General features: G+C 57.1%; 1 protein-coding gene across 25 annotated transcripts in view; it reads right to left on the minus strand.

The window, feature by feature from the left end:
* SCRIB (scribble planar cell polarity protein) overlaps window positions 1-14,569 on the minus strand; it is a 58,883-nt gene that overhangs the window by 27,109 nt on the left and 17,205 nt on the right. For 21 of the 25 annotated variants that reach the window (XM_035102661.2, XM_035102655.2, XM_035102668.2 and 18 more), the window contains 14 exons: window positions 14,015-14,133; window positions 13,673-13,872; window positions 11,554-11,720; window positions 11,304-11,425; window positions 10,827-10,952; window positions 10,228-10,524; window positions 6,627-6,944; window positions 6,313-6,375; window positions 4,791-4,880; window positions 4,550-4,627; window positions 3,738-4,055; window positions 3,437-3,517; window positions 2,483-2,767; window positions 2,170-2,280 (listed from right to left, as the gene is read on the minus strand). In XM_035102661.2, coding sequence (XP_034958552.1) covers window positions 2,170-2,280; window positions 2,483-2,767; window positions 3,437-3,517; window positions 3,738-4,055; window positions 4,550-4,627; window positions 4,791-4,880; window positions 6,313-6,375; window positions 6,627-6,944; window positions 10,228-10,524; window positions 10,827-10,952; window positions 11,304-11,425; window positions 11,554-11,720; window positions 13,673-13,872; window positions 14,015-14,133 — 2,375 coding nt within the window. The remainder of the gene's footprint in view (window positions 1-2,169; window positions 2,281-2,482; window positions 2,768-3,436; window positions 3,518-3,737; window positions 4,056-4,549; window positions 4,628-4,790; window positions 4,881-6,312; window positions 6,376-6,626; window positions 6,945-10,227; window positions 10,525-10,826; window positions 10,953-11,303; window positions 11,426-11,553; window positions 11,721-13,672; window positions 13,873-14,014; window positions 14,134-14,569) is intronic. The other 4 variants (XM_035102676.2, XM_035102658.2, XM_035102654.2 and 1 more) reach the window with 4 other exon arrangements.

The following is a 14,569-nucleotide window of genomic DNA, read 5'->3' on the forward strand; positions in this document are numbered from 1 at the left end:
TGTAATTCTGTCAAAAAATGAGATCAAGATTATTCTGACATGACTTATTTTTCAGAAACGCATGCTGACTTTTAGTGATCACATCATTCTTTTCTAGGTGCTTACAGACCGTTTGCTTAATGATCTGCTCTAGAATCTTTCCTGGTATTGATGTCAGGCTTACTGGTGGTAATTGTTTGGGTCCTCTCTTTCCCCCTTTTTGAAAATAGGGACAACATTTGCCCTCCTCCTGTCTGCTGGAACTTTGCCTGTTCTCCAGGAATTCTCAAAGATTATTGCCAGTGGTTCTGAAATCACCTCTGCCAGTTCTTTTAATACTCTTGGATGTAGTTCATCTGGCCCTGGAGACTTGAATACATCTAAACTAGCCAAGTATTCTTGTACTACCTCCTTACTTATTCTGGGCTGTGTTTCCCCTGCTGAATCATCTGCTCCATATTCTTCAGTACGGGCATTGTTTTCTTTTTTGGAGAAGACCGAGGCAAAGAAGGCATTGAGGAGTTCTGCCCTTTCTCTGTCCCCTGTTTGCATTTCACCATCTTCTCCTCTAAGTGACCCCACTGTTTCCTTGTTCTTCCTTTTGCTACGGACATACCCATAAAAGCCCTTTTTGTTGCTTTTAACCTCTCTAGCAAGCCTGAGTTCATTCTGTGCTTTAGCTTTTCTGACTTTGTCTCTACACATGCTGGCTATTTGTTTGAATTCCTCTCTGGTGGTTTCCCCCTTTTCCCATTTTTTGTACATATCCCTTTTAAATCTTAACTCAGTTAAAAGTTCTTTTGATAGCCACCATGGCTTCTTTAGGCACCTTCCATGTTTCTGTCTCATTGGTATTGCCTGAAGTTGTGCTTTTAATATCTCCCTTTTAACAAACTCCCAACCATCATGAACTCCCTTCCCTTTTAGTATTTCTGTCCATGGGATCTCACCCAGCGTTTCCCTAAGTTTTCTGAAGTCGGCTTTCTTAAAGACTAGAATTTGAGTCTTAGTATGCTTGGCTGCTCCTTTCCGCTGTATAATGAACTCCAGAAGAGCATGGTCACTCCCCCCTAATGATCCTGCCACTTCTACTCCACTAACCAGGTCATCACTATTGGTTAGGATCAGATCTAAAATGGCTGATCCTCTTGTTGCTTCTCCCACTTTCTGGACAATGAAATTGTCTGCAATGCCAGTGAGGAATCTGTTCGACCTTATGCTCTTGGCTGAGTTTGACATCCAACAAATATCAGGATAGTTGAAATCCCCCATTACTACTATCTCACTCCCTTTAGAATACTTGGTCTTTCAAATGCTTTCTTTTGGAAATTCCACAGTAATAAAACAAATAGTTACAATAATTCAAAAATAAACAAAAATAAACATTGCTATTACATTTCATTAATTACATTCCATTTATAATTGACCCGCCTAACGACAAATAATTACAATTACAACAAATAAAGGCTTGACATATCTTGCTTTGCATGTCATGCATCTATCTCATATATTGATTTCACCTTTTAAGTTGCCTTACTGAAATAAATGCACCTTTTGATGATATTTGTATATCTCCTCCTTTTGGTCTGACGTGGCTTCTGTCCCTATCCATTTTTCATGGGCAAAATCCTCAATGGTTGCAGAAGTCCGTGTACTTTTAAATCACATTCCTGTCTCCTGGGGATTAGTAATGCTGCTGTAATGGGGATTAATGGCAGGCCAACAAACGTGGACTCTGCAAGCTCTTCTGGTGCTAACAGCTCCCCCCCCCAACCCCCCCCCTATTATACAACAGTCTGAGGGACTGGCTGTCTCCTGGCCCCTTCTGAATGCATTCCCCATCAACGCCCATCGCAGGGGAGGCTCTCTCTGCGCCCCTGGGGGGCCTGAAATCCACTTTTGTGTTTCATTTGAGATGGCTGCACTGAGGGGTGTTGGAACCCCTAATTGGGGGGGGGGCTGGTTCTTTCCCTGTTCTTCCTTGTTAAGATTTGCTACTAAAATAATTTAATAAAAACAGGGGGCTTTGGGTTAGGGTTAGGGTTAGCTTTGGAGCACACAGAGTGGCAAGATTCGCAGTCAATGGGTTGTGTCATAACTACTAGGCTTCCTAACCAGGGTGTTCTCGGGGGGGGGGGAGGGGTTTCAGGGCCCTAAGCAGCTCCACACACAACCCCTGCAAGCCTCTACCTTGGAAATGAAGACCCCCGGCTCATGGATCCCAAAGGGGTGGCTGGAGTGGTCGCTGCCGCCCACAATGCTGAGCCCCAGTGGCCCCCCCGCTTTGACCAGGATCACCTCCTGTGGGCAGAAAGCAAAGAAAGGAAGCCAGGGTCAAGAGAAGGCCTCATGGGAACCGACTCCAGGCCCCGGGAAGAAAGCGGCTGGAGCTGGCGAAAACCAGGGTGACAAGGGTGGGTGCCAGAGTCAGAGAACCTGCCTGGCCACAGGAGGGGGCTTCCCATGCCAGCAGCTCCCCATGCCCCCCATGCCCTTCACCTACCTCCATGGGGTACTGGCCCTCCAGGCTCTGGGCGGGGTGGTTCCTGTGGGGCAGGGGCGTCTCCTCAGGTGGGCTCTCCCCGTAGGTGGGGGTCGGTGGTGGCGGAGAGTGTGCCCGCTGTGCCCGCTGCCCCAAGGGCAGGTCTTCCTCGCTGGGCTGGGTGGCGGCGGTGGGGGCAGCGGGCACAGCCTCTCTCTCTACCAGCAGCGCAATGGTGGGGGAGGCGGCAGTAAGCAGCGCTACGGCCTGATCATGCCTGGCTTCCGTCATGTCTACCCCATTGATCTAGAACGGCCCCAAACCAGTGTCAAAGGGGGAGGGAAGGGGGGGCATGCATACAGGGCACCCAATCCCAGGCCCGGGACCAGAGGCAAGGGGCCCCAGCCTCAGCAGGCGGAAGGGGGCTTGGAGGGCAAGGCATGCCCCCCCCCCAGATCAAGGCAAACAGCAGCTCAGGACAGAGGGCCAACGAGCACAAGCTCTTTTCCTGCCCTCGTCCCCAAAGAGAGGGGGACAGAAGAGGTGGGGGCAAAGTGTACGTCACCCAGCAGAGGGCAAAGGAGAGAGGGAGGCAGACAGACAGACAGACACAGGCAGACGGAAGCCAGCACTGACGAGGCCGTCTCGGGGCTTACCCCCCCATCCTCTCTCATCATGGCTGCTGGGCAGAGATCGGCTGTGCCTCGGGAGGGGGCAGAGAAACAGGCCGCAAGGAGGAAGAGGAAGAGGAGCAGCAGGAGAGGGAGGGAAAGAGCTTCAGAACAAAATGGCTGCCCCCCCACCTGCCGTGCCCACCTATCCAGAGTTCCGGAAAGGTGACTCCACTATCACCCCCTCCAAAATCCAGCCCACTTCCCCCGTGGCTAGACTCAGCCCCACCCTGAATGGGCAAGCAGGGGGCAGGGGGGACCCCAGAGCCTCCTGAAGGAACCTTGCCTGGTCCTGTCCACTCACCAAGATGACCCTGTCGCCCACACAGAGGGTCCCGTCCCGATGGGCTGCGCCCCCCTCTGCGATCCGTGAGATGAAGATCCCCTGGGGGGGGGGGGGAAAGGAAAGTCAGGGCCCCTCCCTGAAGAGCCCCCTGCTCCTCTGCCAGCAGGAAAGGCAAGGGCCCTTCTGTCCCTCCGTGCTGGGAGCAGTGAAGTGCCCCCGTCAGCGAGGAGCCAAGAATAAGCGCAGAGGCAGGGATCGGGTGTCACCAGAAGCCCCTGCCAGGCGGCTGCCGGCCAGAGAGGCGGCCTCCCTTCCTCACCGTGTCCCCTGGCCGGTACGGTGTGGAGCCCTTCCCGCCTGCGATGCTGAAGCCCAGCCCCCGCTCGTTGCGCATGAGGCACGTGGAGAGGCGCTCCGTCAGGGGGGCTCCCTCGGGCCTCTCCGGGAAGCGCAGGCTGACCCCCCGCCGCTCCCGGGGGCTGTAGTCGTCCTCCGGCCGCAGTGGGGTCACCGTGACAGCGTTCTCCGGCTCCACCATCCGCTCCCGCAGAACCGTCATGGAGACCGTGGTGCCCGAGCCACGCAGAGCCTCCACCGCCACATGGTGCTCCGCACACTGCAGAGGCACCCCGTTCACCTGCCGGGGGGCGCAAAAGAGGGGGCTGACTCAGGCAAGCACCCAACCAGAGACCGGCTGCAGAGGCTCACCCTGGCCCCCTCCAGAGAGCCCCAAGGGGAGCCTAGCACGGCTTTCGCAGGCACCCCCCTCCCATGGCAGGGTCTGGCAAGGGCCATCTTCCCCTCTGCAGGGCAATGCAGAAGCAAATGCCCGCCTAGAGCTGCGAGGGAGCCTGGACATGTACTTATTCCAGCATGTACTTATTCTGACTGGTGACTCAGGCCCCAGGCAGGCAGGCAGGCAAGTCATGGGGGGGGGAGGCCTGGCAGGAGGCCAAGTGTGCTGGAGGGAAAGGGAGCTGGGGGGCAGCTTGGCCTGGAAGGGGCTGACCAAGGCCTTCTACGCCCGGGACAGGGAGGGAGCAGCTGGCCATGGGTTTATGAAGAGGTGTCCTCCCCCTGGCAGGGATGGGTGCCCTCCCCAACCCAGCCTAAGGGTGCCCAACTACTCACCTCCAGGAGCTTATCCCCCACCCGCACCCCTGCCTGGGCAGCTGGACCCTCCTCCGAGACGCGGGAGATGAAGATGCCCTGCAAAGAGAGGGGGGCAGTCAGGGGGGGGGGTTTCCTGGGCAGTAGCAGCTCAGCAGCCTGACTCGGATCCCCAAGTCAGCCATGCCAGCCAAAATGGCCACTCCTTTCCCTACCCCACAGCTGCCCCAAGTGGAAAGCCTCCCTGTTGCAGTTGCCGTACCTCATCGTCTCCCTTGTAGGGGGTGGAGCCTTTGCCCCCCGCAATGCTGATGCCCAGCCCCCCCGTCTGCCGCACAATGCTCAGGGTCAGCTGGAAGCAAAAGGGGGCAATGTTAGGGGAGACACAGCAGCAAAGACATATGGAAGGAGGGGAGGCACCAAGGACCAGTGTCTGAGCCCATAATGCGGGGTGAGGAAGCAGCCCCCCCAAAGCATCTCCTTTGGGTGCCCACAAGGCCAGTAATCCACCCCTGGACCAAATGGCCAATTCACCACCAGGGCCACCTATGGGGGAGGGGGCTCCCGTAAGTCTCACCAGATCCCAGGTCCCCTGAAATATCTCCCACTGCCAGCCACCCACCTTCCAAAATACCCCCCCCCCGGCCTGAACAGGAGAAAGCCAACAGAGACCCTCAGGGGGCCCCATCACCCAGGACAAGCCTGAGATGCTCTTGCTTTCCTCCACCCCACCAGCACTGCTATTGGGGGGGGGGGGGGCTTCACTTGCTTGAAGGCCACAGAGCAAGTGCTCAGGCCCCAGGAGAGCCAGGGAGGCAATGCCTTGTGCGAAGAGGGTTGGGGGAAGGCTCAGCAAGCAACGGGAGCTCCCCCTTGGTGCAATCCAGGCGGCCCTTGAACACTTTCCACCCACCCCTCATGCAAGAGGCGTGAGCAGAGGTCCAGGGCCCCTTTCAGCAGGCCAAAAGCTCACGGAGGGAGCCAAGCAGGGTGTGTGTGTGTACCCCTATGACAGGGGATGCCCAGGGGAGAGAAAGGTCCTGGAGGCGTCTGAGCCCCCCCCAGTCAAGCAGAGGGGCATGGGGGGCCGAGAGGCGGCCTCAGGGGACAGAGCAGCAGCAGCAGCAGCAGACCGGCATTTGCCAAACCTGCCAGAGCCAAACTTTAGCAGCCCAAAGGGCTGAGGGGAGATGGGGCCCAGTGGCAGCTCTCCCTTCTCTAGCGGGGACCCTGAAGACCCCCTGGAGAGGGAGGCCATGGCACAAGGCATCTCCCCACCCACAGCACCCTCCTCTCTTGGGAGCTCAGGGGCCCCGGCTGCGCTGAGACTGTTGTGCCCTGAGGAGGAGAAGCAACTTTGGGGTCAGGCCTCTGGCAGGGACACCGCAACCCCCCCCCCCAGGATGGACTGTGCCTGGCGCTTGCCTGGATGACACCAGTACTTCAAGGAAAGCACAGCCCTCCCTCGGAGCACTTGGGCTGGCTCTGGGTGCTGGGAAGGGCTGCCCTAGACTCGTCCCAGGCTGGAGTGTGCAGCCAAGACAGCCTCAGCTGCTCAAGGTTCCAGGCTCCACTGCCGGCTGCCTCCTCTCCTCACCTTTCTCCCTCATAAGCATGGACTAAAGCCCCCCCCATCACACCCCCCCCCCAAAGTTCAGGTGCGGGAAGACAAGAGGGGAGGAGAGAAGCTGCCACCACAGTGCAAAGAGGGGCAGCCCCTGCAAGCCCCAGGGAAAGGGGGTGGGGTGGGGAGAGATGGGTTTTTGGGGGGAGGCAGTACAGACCTCTTCCTCCTCAATGCGAGCAGGCTCAATCAGCAGATTATTGGCTTGGTCAAACGACACCCCCTGTTAGGACAGGAACCAGCAGAGAGGCATGCGGATTAGTGGGGGGGAGGGCCGGGTGGACCGCCACCGGGTGGGGGGGGGGACACAGACAGAGGGAGGGAGAGGCAGAGGGGCAGGCCCCACCCGAGCATCCAGGAGCCCCAGCACCAGAGAGAGAGAGAGAGAGAGAGAGAGAGAGAGAGAGAGAGAGAGAGAGAGAGAGAGAGAGAGAGAGAGAGAACTGCCCCCCAGCTGCCCACCCAGGCCCCTACCTTGACCGAGGAGGGTGGGGCAGGTGCAGCCCCATCCTGGGCTTGGTCTCCATCCCACCTGGCCTCCTCCTCCTCCTCTTCCTCCTCCTCCTCCACGGGGGCGGCCTCCTTCTCCTGGGGCCCCCCCTCAGCACTCAGCCCCTGCAAAAGGGCCACCACTGCCTCTGGCCGGGGCAGCTGGGCGATCCTGGAGTGCTTCTTGTAGTGGGGGGTGTCCTTGCGGATGAGCCGCTGCTTCCCTGCTGGGAACGGGGGCTGCTCCTCCTCCTCCTCCTCCTCGCTGCGCACCAGTGTGTCTTCTGCAAAGTGCACCGTGGGCTGCAGGGAAAACATTCCCCCCCCCCAATTGGGCTCTCAATACAAGCAGGTCTGGCAGCCTCTTCTGCAGGTACCTACTCTCCTCCGCTCCGTAAGAAAAGCCTGCTGGATTGGACCACAGGGGACCTCCGAGTCCAGCATCCTCTTTGCAGTGGCCGACCAGGCGCCTCTTGGGGAAAGCTGCAAGCTGGACCTGAGCGCCACAGCCACTCTCCCCCCTCCAGCCCCTGGCCTTCAGAAGCATGGCTGCCTCCGACTGGGGAGACTGAGCAGAGCCATCCTGGCTAGCAGCCCCCGAGAGCCTCCTCCTGGCCGGAGCCTCTTGTAAAGCCATCTAGGTTGGTGCTTCCCTGGCTCCTGTGGGAGAGAGCTCCAGAGTTGAACGATGTCCTTCGTGAAGAGGTCCTTCCTTTTATCCACCCTGAACCTTCCAATTTTGGGCTTCACTGGATGTCCACCAGCTCCAGTGTCGTGAGAGGGAGGAAAACGGTCCTCTCTCCATTTCTCCACTCCAGACCTATTTTTATCATGCTGGCCACATGACCTGGAAGCTGTAGGCCGGCTCCCTTGCCCAATAACGCGAGATGAATGCCGCAACCCCAGAGTCGGTCACGACTGGACCTAATGGTCAGGGGTCCCTTTACCATGGCACCTCTGATTCGCCTTTTCTCTCAACCTCCTTCATCGGGGAATTGCTTCATCCCCTTGATCCTTGGGGTGCCCCTTTCTGACCTTTTCCATCTCTTCAATATGCCTTTTAAGGTGAGCTGACCAGAGCTGTGTCCGCCTGGGTGTGTTGGGGCGGCTGGGAGCCCTCTTGCTCTCTGGGGCGAAGGCCTGGCATGGCTTCTCGCACGGCTCCAAGTTCTCTGTTATTGCGAGGCCTGCCATCTTTGCTGGGCTTTTCTGCGCACAAATCTGGGAGTCTGCCAAACAGGCAGGCCTCTCCCTTCTGCAGAGAGCAGGGGAGCCCAAAGCGCCCTCATTAAGCCACCCTCCCCCTTGCACCCACCCCATTTCCCACTGAGCTCAGCCTGCTCTGAGTGCCCTGGGGGGAGCCACAGCTGGATGGCCCCTGGGGGAGATGGAGGTCCCCACCTCTGCCATTAAACAAACCTGAGGAACAGAGAGAGCCTTCATCCCAAATTGCAGAGATTAGTTTCCTACCGCTGTGTCAGGCCAAAGGGCTGCCCTCTAGTCCAGCCGGCCAGGTGCCCCCATGGAAAGGCCCCCTACACAGGCCCTGAGAACAGCAGCCACGCTCCCCCCCTCCCCTGGGTACCAGCAGTCAGAGCCAGAACAAAGCAGCTTTGCTGGGCCAATTCATGGAGGAGAGGGCTATCAGTGGCTACATGGGCAGAGGCAGCAATGTGCCTGAAGGCCACTTGAACAGGAGTCGAGCGCAAGAGCACTTCTCACAGGAGGCGAGAAGTGCTCTTGCGCTTGACTCCTATTCACTGGCTTCCCATAATGGGCAGCTGGTTGGCCACAGTGAGAACAGGACGCAGGATGAGATGGGCCACTGGCCTGCTCCAGCAGGTTCTTCTTAAGGTCTTACTAGCCAGAATGGCTAAGCAGGGCGTCGGCACGACCTCCTGCAATGACAAGCTCACTCATTCAGCTATGCACCATGCGAAGCCTCCCCGTGACACAAGACAAGACCCTGCTGCTGCCGGACACACGAAAGGCCACTAGTTCAGCTGCCACTGAAGGAAGCAGATCCCACAGTGGCTCTATGGAACCTCCACCTCCTGAAGAAGCCTCTCCCTGGATTCAAGGAGTGTCTGGGGAGGCCCAGGGGAAGGCGGCTGCTGCTCCTGCAGTCAGGCAGCTGGGGGAAGCCACTGGGCAAGTGAAGTTCTGTTGTTTGAGGAGGATCTTCAGCCTGGCCCAGTGGGGCTCTCCTTTCACTTTCCCAACCTGCTTTCTGGTGCTGACCAACACCTCACCACTCTCAAGGGGGGGGGGCTCCTCATCAGCACCACCAGGTGTACTCCATCACCTGCTCTGTCTTGTGCCAACAGCTTTCCCTCAGTTAAGGTGCAACTGCAGGTGCAACACCCTTCAATGAAGCCGCCAAGCACCCCCACCCCCATCCAGATCCTCTTGGGATCCTCTGCTCCAAGGCAGCACTCAAAGCCCCCTCCCAGGGAGCTGCCCTGGGCTGCAGCCAAGCCGGTTTCAAGCAGCTAACAGCAGAGCTGGGCAGCCCCAAGCACCACTCAGCAATGGCCATGACAGAAGCCAATTGCCCAGGTCGGAATCACCTGCCACAGAAGGTGCTCATGTGACCCACTCCTGAAGGAGGAAAGAGACCTTGTGAACAAAGGCTCTTCTCAGAGTGACCGTCCCCTTTGGGCACAGTTTCCGCTTCCTTCCCTCGGCACTGGTTGCCCTCTTGTCTTACTCCACCACATCCAATGCATCTGGCTTGGATTCATTTTTATACAGTACTGTATGTCTTAAATATGTCTTTATTGCCTAATCACTTGTTTGCCATTGTGGGTCCTTGAGAGGAACGGTGATGCCCTACATTAAAACTGGTTTAAATTAAACTGAGGAGTTTTTGTTGCACACAAGTATTCACAAAGGCAGCAAGAGACTCCTCCACAGCCCCTGGGCCAACATGTGAAAGAAATCCAGAGTGCAAGGCCTTTCATGGCTCATTTGACACCCCCCCCCCCAAGCCTCTTTGCTTTGACTATTTGGATGAGGCAAAACAGGGTTCATAAAACTGAAGGGTTGGAAGGAACCCCGTGGCTCATCTAATCCAACCCCTTGCAGTGCCAAATGCTCACAAGCAAGAAAAATGCCTTGCCACTGAAGTCACACAGCAAAAACATTTAATGAGGGTTCTCCATATGCAACTGAGAGACAAATCCCTCAACGTGGCAGCAGCAACGTGCCCAACGAGCGATGATGCCACCCCGTCATCTTCTGAGCAGAGAACAGAACCCCATCCATTGACATGGCCTCCCCAGCCCCTAAGAAGCAGAGTCCCTTCATGGTGCCAACAGCCTTCCAGTTCCCCAGGAGCGGTCCTGGATGTGCCCTTCACCAGGCAAGAGGGGGGGAGATCTCCCTCCCCTAGCCCCTTGCCAAAGGCTGCCCTGTGGGACAAATGGGGCTGCAAGGAGCTAGGGAACACCCCCTGCCCTCACTTCCTAACACGGCCACCAACACCATGGCATCCTTGGCCAGCCCAGCAGGGTCTCTCTTATTCCCTTCCTCAGCTGGACTCAACTCCCACCTCCCCAGTCCTGCTCCCAGAAGCTCACTGTACCTCATTGTACTCCAGCTCCTCCTCCTCCTCAGGGCCAGCTGGGGCTTCCTCCACAGCCACCCCGGCCTCCTGCTGTTGCCGCCGCCGCTGCCACCAGCCTTCCTGCTCCTGCTCCTCCTCCTCCTCTTCCTCCTCCTGCCCCTCAGTGGCCCTCACTGCCTCTTCTGGCCTTGAGGCCTCCCGCAGGTGCTTCGCTGCTGCTGCTGCCACTGCCGCCTCCTGGCAGCTGGCAGAGATGGTGCTGCTGGAGACCCGTGAGTCTTCGCTGCGGTTGGAGGTGGCACTCAGCCTCTTCTCCTGAGAGGCAGGATGCGGAACGAGTCAGCGAGGACACAAGGCAGCTGCACCGCCTGGCACCCAGCCCCTGAGCCCCTGTACAGGATGGGCCTCCTGCCCCAAAGGCCACGGCTGGGCCAGGCCAGGCCGCCCCCCCTTCCCCCCTTCAGAGCCCTCTGTGGGGGCTCATGTCCCCAACTCCCCTACTGCAACCCTCCCTCCGAGGAAGCCTTGTCCAGGCCCACTGCCCTGTCCCGCTCTGTGCCTCCCTCTCCCCCTCCTGCAACGTTTTATATTATGGACCCCACCCCACGCCCACTCACCTCTGAACTGGAAGAATCCCGCTGGGTGTCCAGTTTGGCAGCAGATGCCTCGCTGCGGCGCCCTTCCATCACCTTCTTCATGGACTTCAGCTCACTTGGGTGGGGAGTTGCCCTTCGCTGCAGGCCCTGTGAGCGGAGGGGGGTTAGTGGTGGGGCAAAACTCCCCCACCACCTACAGGCCCCCAAGCAACTGCAGAGGCCAGGCTTAGCAGCAGCAGCAGAAACAGAGCAAACAAAGGCGGACCACAGGACAGAGGTGTTAGCGCTCACTTGCCCCCCTCCCAGGAGGGCCCACCCAAGGCAGGTGCACAAGCCCAGCCAGCCAGCCTGATGGGCAAAGGGTGGCCCTGCTGAGTCCCCCACTCCCACCGTGCTCCAGAAGGACAGAGCAGGCGATGGGCACCCCTAGCTCCTAACCCCACAGCCACATCTGACAGTCCTTCAGCAGGGAAATGGCCCCCATCCCCACCCACTTACCCTCCTCTCGGCCCCCAGCTCCTCCTCATCATCCAACTTGGGCTCATCCACAAACTGGATCACGCTGACGCGGTTGAGGTTGGTGTCCATCCAGCTGTCGTCCAGGCTGTTCTGCAGGTTCTCTGCGGGAGGAGAGCACAGTCAGGGATCCTATTGCAGGCAGGACGGCCCCAGCCAGGAGACCCCCCTCAAAGGCTGCCTTGCCAGGTGCATGCCTGGCCGAAGGGGTGGGGCAGGAAGCAGCATTTACCCAGGCTGGGTGACGGCTGCTGTGGGAGGAGGTAGCAGGTGAGCACTTTCTCCCCGGTCTTCTCGTCATCCTCCGCCTGGAACTTGAGCATCGGCTGCGACTGGTTCTCTGCCAGCCAGAGCGCCTTCAGGTTGAGATTGGTCAGGGCAAAGGGCAGGTGCTGCAGTCTGCGCCAGAAGGAAGAAGGGAAGGAAGGAAGGAAGGAAGGAAGGATGAGGTCCCCTACCAAGAAGGCCTAGACCCAGCCCTCCAAAGGGCCTCACGGGAACCTGTCTCAGCCCCCTCTCTCCCTGCTATGGCTGCTTCCTTCAAGCGCCTGCCCAGGAGGGACCCTGCACCAAGCCCACCCTCCAAGATCCAGAGACCACAAAAGGAGCCATCTCTTGCCAGCTGTTCTAAGCCACCTTTCAAGACCACAGGTTTCCAGCAACATGCAATTTCATTTCCTCTGGCGCCTCCACTCCTCTCAGAGAGTTTTTGTTGTGGGGGAGGAAGGAAGCCGCTTTGAGACTCCTTAGGGTAGTGATAAAGAGGGATATCAAATCCAAACTCCTCTTCTTCATTCTACACCTTTAGGCGCCAGGCAAAAATGTTCCTTTTTAACCATGCCTTTGGTTGATTTGACTGACATCCTATGCCCTTTTAAAAAGTGGTTTTTTTGGGGGGGGTATTGGTTTGTTGTTGTTGTTGTTGTTATGTATTTTGTAGTTTTATATTGTGATTTTATTCTGTGAACAGCCCTGAGACCTTTGGGTTTAGGGCGGTATATAAATTCAATAAATAAATAAAAATTTCTAACTAGCGTTACCACCACAAATAGAACAACCACTTTAAAGTAAAGCAGCCACAGTAAAATATGATTTAAGACACACTCAAGGCCAGACTGTTGACCATCCACGTGTTTCTTGAGACTCTCAAGGGAGGTTAGTGAGACAAGACTTAACTTTACAGAAAGAAGCCTTCCTGGCTCTGCTTCCAGAATAATTGATTTTGTATACGTTGAAGGATTATATCCAATATTATTTCCACCAATTTTCCTGGCCGATATGTTAGGCTAACTAATCTGTAATACCCCAGAGCCCCTCTTTTTTTTTTCTAAAGAGGTGTTGCTACACCGGCTACTTTCCAGCCCTCATATGTGGAGGCTGATCTGAGGGCCAAGTTCCTTTTTACCATTAACAAACCAGCAATTTCACGTTTGAGCTCTTGAGCAATGAATGCCATTTGGAGCAAGGGCACAGGGAATTGAAAAGGTCTGGCTGGTGAGATCTTGAAAGGCAAAATGGGACTTCTGGGGGCCTGCTCAGCACTCGCCAAGACCAGCCAAAGCAGAATCAGGACAAGAGAAAAACATCCCTCCGCCATACACACATACATGGGAGAGAAAGAGAGGATTTCCTGCATGGCCATTGATCCTGCTCACACCTCCTCCTTTGAAACTGCACAGAGTCCAGCAAGCACCTGGCCAAGGAGCCCACAGGTGAAGCAAACCCCGTAGCAGAGGCCCAAAAGAGACACCTGTCTGCACACCTTCAGGGTGCCCCCCCCCTGCCAAGAGGGGAGGAGGGACTCTAAGAATGTGGCACCCGATTTGTGCCGCTGTTTTGCCAGCAAGGCATGCCTGCTTATCACCTTTTCAGCACCCGGCAAAGTTTTCCGTTTGCCCTGGCCTTTGAGTTCTGATAATACTTTATGACTAATCTTTGTACTGTAGGTAAGAGATGGGGTGGAAATTGTGGGTGGAATTCAGTGGGGCTCTGGGACCAGAATTCGTGCAGCACAAGCGCTGCTGCCCCTCTTGCCCCAGTCCCCCTGAGCCCACTGGTAGGTGGGATGAAGGGAGAGAGGGGGGTGTTATTCACAAGGGAGCAGGCTGAAGGAATGGAAGATCTCTTCCCCACTACATTCCGGGGTAGGGGGAGGCCCCAGACGCTGTGGGTCTCCTGCCCCCAGCATGGCTGTCAGGAATGATGCTGAGGGTGATGGTGATGCAGCCGAGGCCTCAGGGGGCTGAGAAGGCAGGGGCTGCTCCCCCCGGGCCTGGTGACAGAGCTGCAGAGCTTCCTCTCTGCCCCAGCCAAAGGCCCAGAGGCCCAGCACACCCAGCACACTTGCTCACCTGTTGCCAGCAACGTCCAGCACGTGCAGCTCCACGGTGCCGGCCAGCTCAGGAGGCAGGAACTCCAGGCAGTTGTCCCGCAGGGAGAGCACGTTGAGGCTGCTGCAGCCCCCAATCTCGGGGGGAAGGGCCATCAGCCGGTTCCGGTCCACATTCAGGTTGGTCAGTTTGGTGAGCTTCCCCAGGGCCTTGGGCAGCATCTGAGAAAAAGCCTCCAGAGTCAGAGAGGGGACTTCCAGCTCACATGGCACCCAAAAGGCCCCTGGGGCCACCCCACCCACCCCCAGGCCAAGACCCCAGGGAGAAACGCCAGCTGACCAGGCAAGGGCTCAGCACACTCACCGTCAGCATGTTCTCCGTCAGGATGAGCTCAGACAGGTTTTCACAGTCCCCAATTGCCTCTGTCACCTCCCCCAGCCGGTTCTGGTCCACCTTCAGGATGGAGAGCTGCTTCAGCTGGCCTGGGCAAAGAACAAGGGCGCCATGGGCCACATCCCGCAGGGATCCACACACCAGACAAGGAGCATGGGGAGGTCCAGGTGCAGATCTAAATCCAGCTTCCCATTGACACATCCCAAACAATTCTGCATACCGACTGGTTATTCTAACATTTGCTAACAGCTAATCATTTCTAACAGCTTGAGCAAAAGTGACGTGGTGTGCTGCTTGCCAAAGAGAGAACTCAGCACCTTTTGCATGAGTTAGAAGCCAGGCCAGACAGCGCCTGGGGAGAGCAGCGTCTCTCCAGCAGATGAGGAGAAAAGGCCCCCCTAAGGAAGTCTTAAGAGCATTGGAGGAGGAGGCAGGATCACCCAGGCTGGTCTGCCAAAGGGGTCTCTCTGCTGACAGTGACTCTTCTGCAAGAGCAGCCCCCCCCCCAATTTCTCTTTTAGTCTC

Source organism: Zootoca vivipara, chromosome 8, assembly GCF_963506605.1.
Source record: "Zootoca vivipara chromosome 8, rZooViv1.1, whole genome shotgun sequence".
NCBI classification, from domain to species: domain Eukaryota; kingdom Metazoa; phylum Chordata; class Lepidosauria; order Squamata; family Lacertidae; genus Zootoca; species Zootoca vivipara.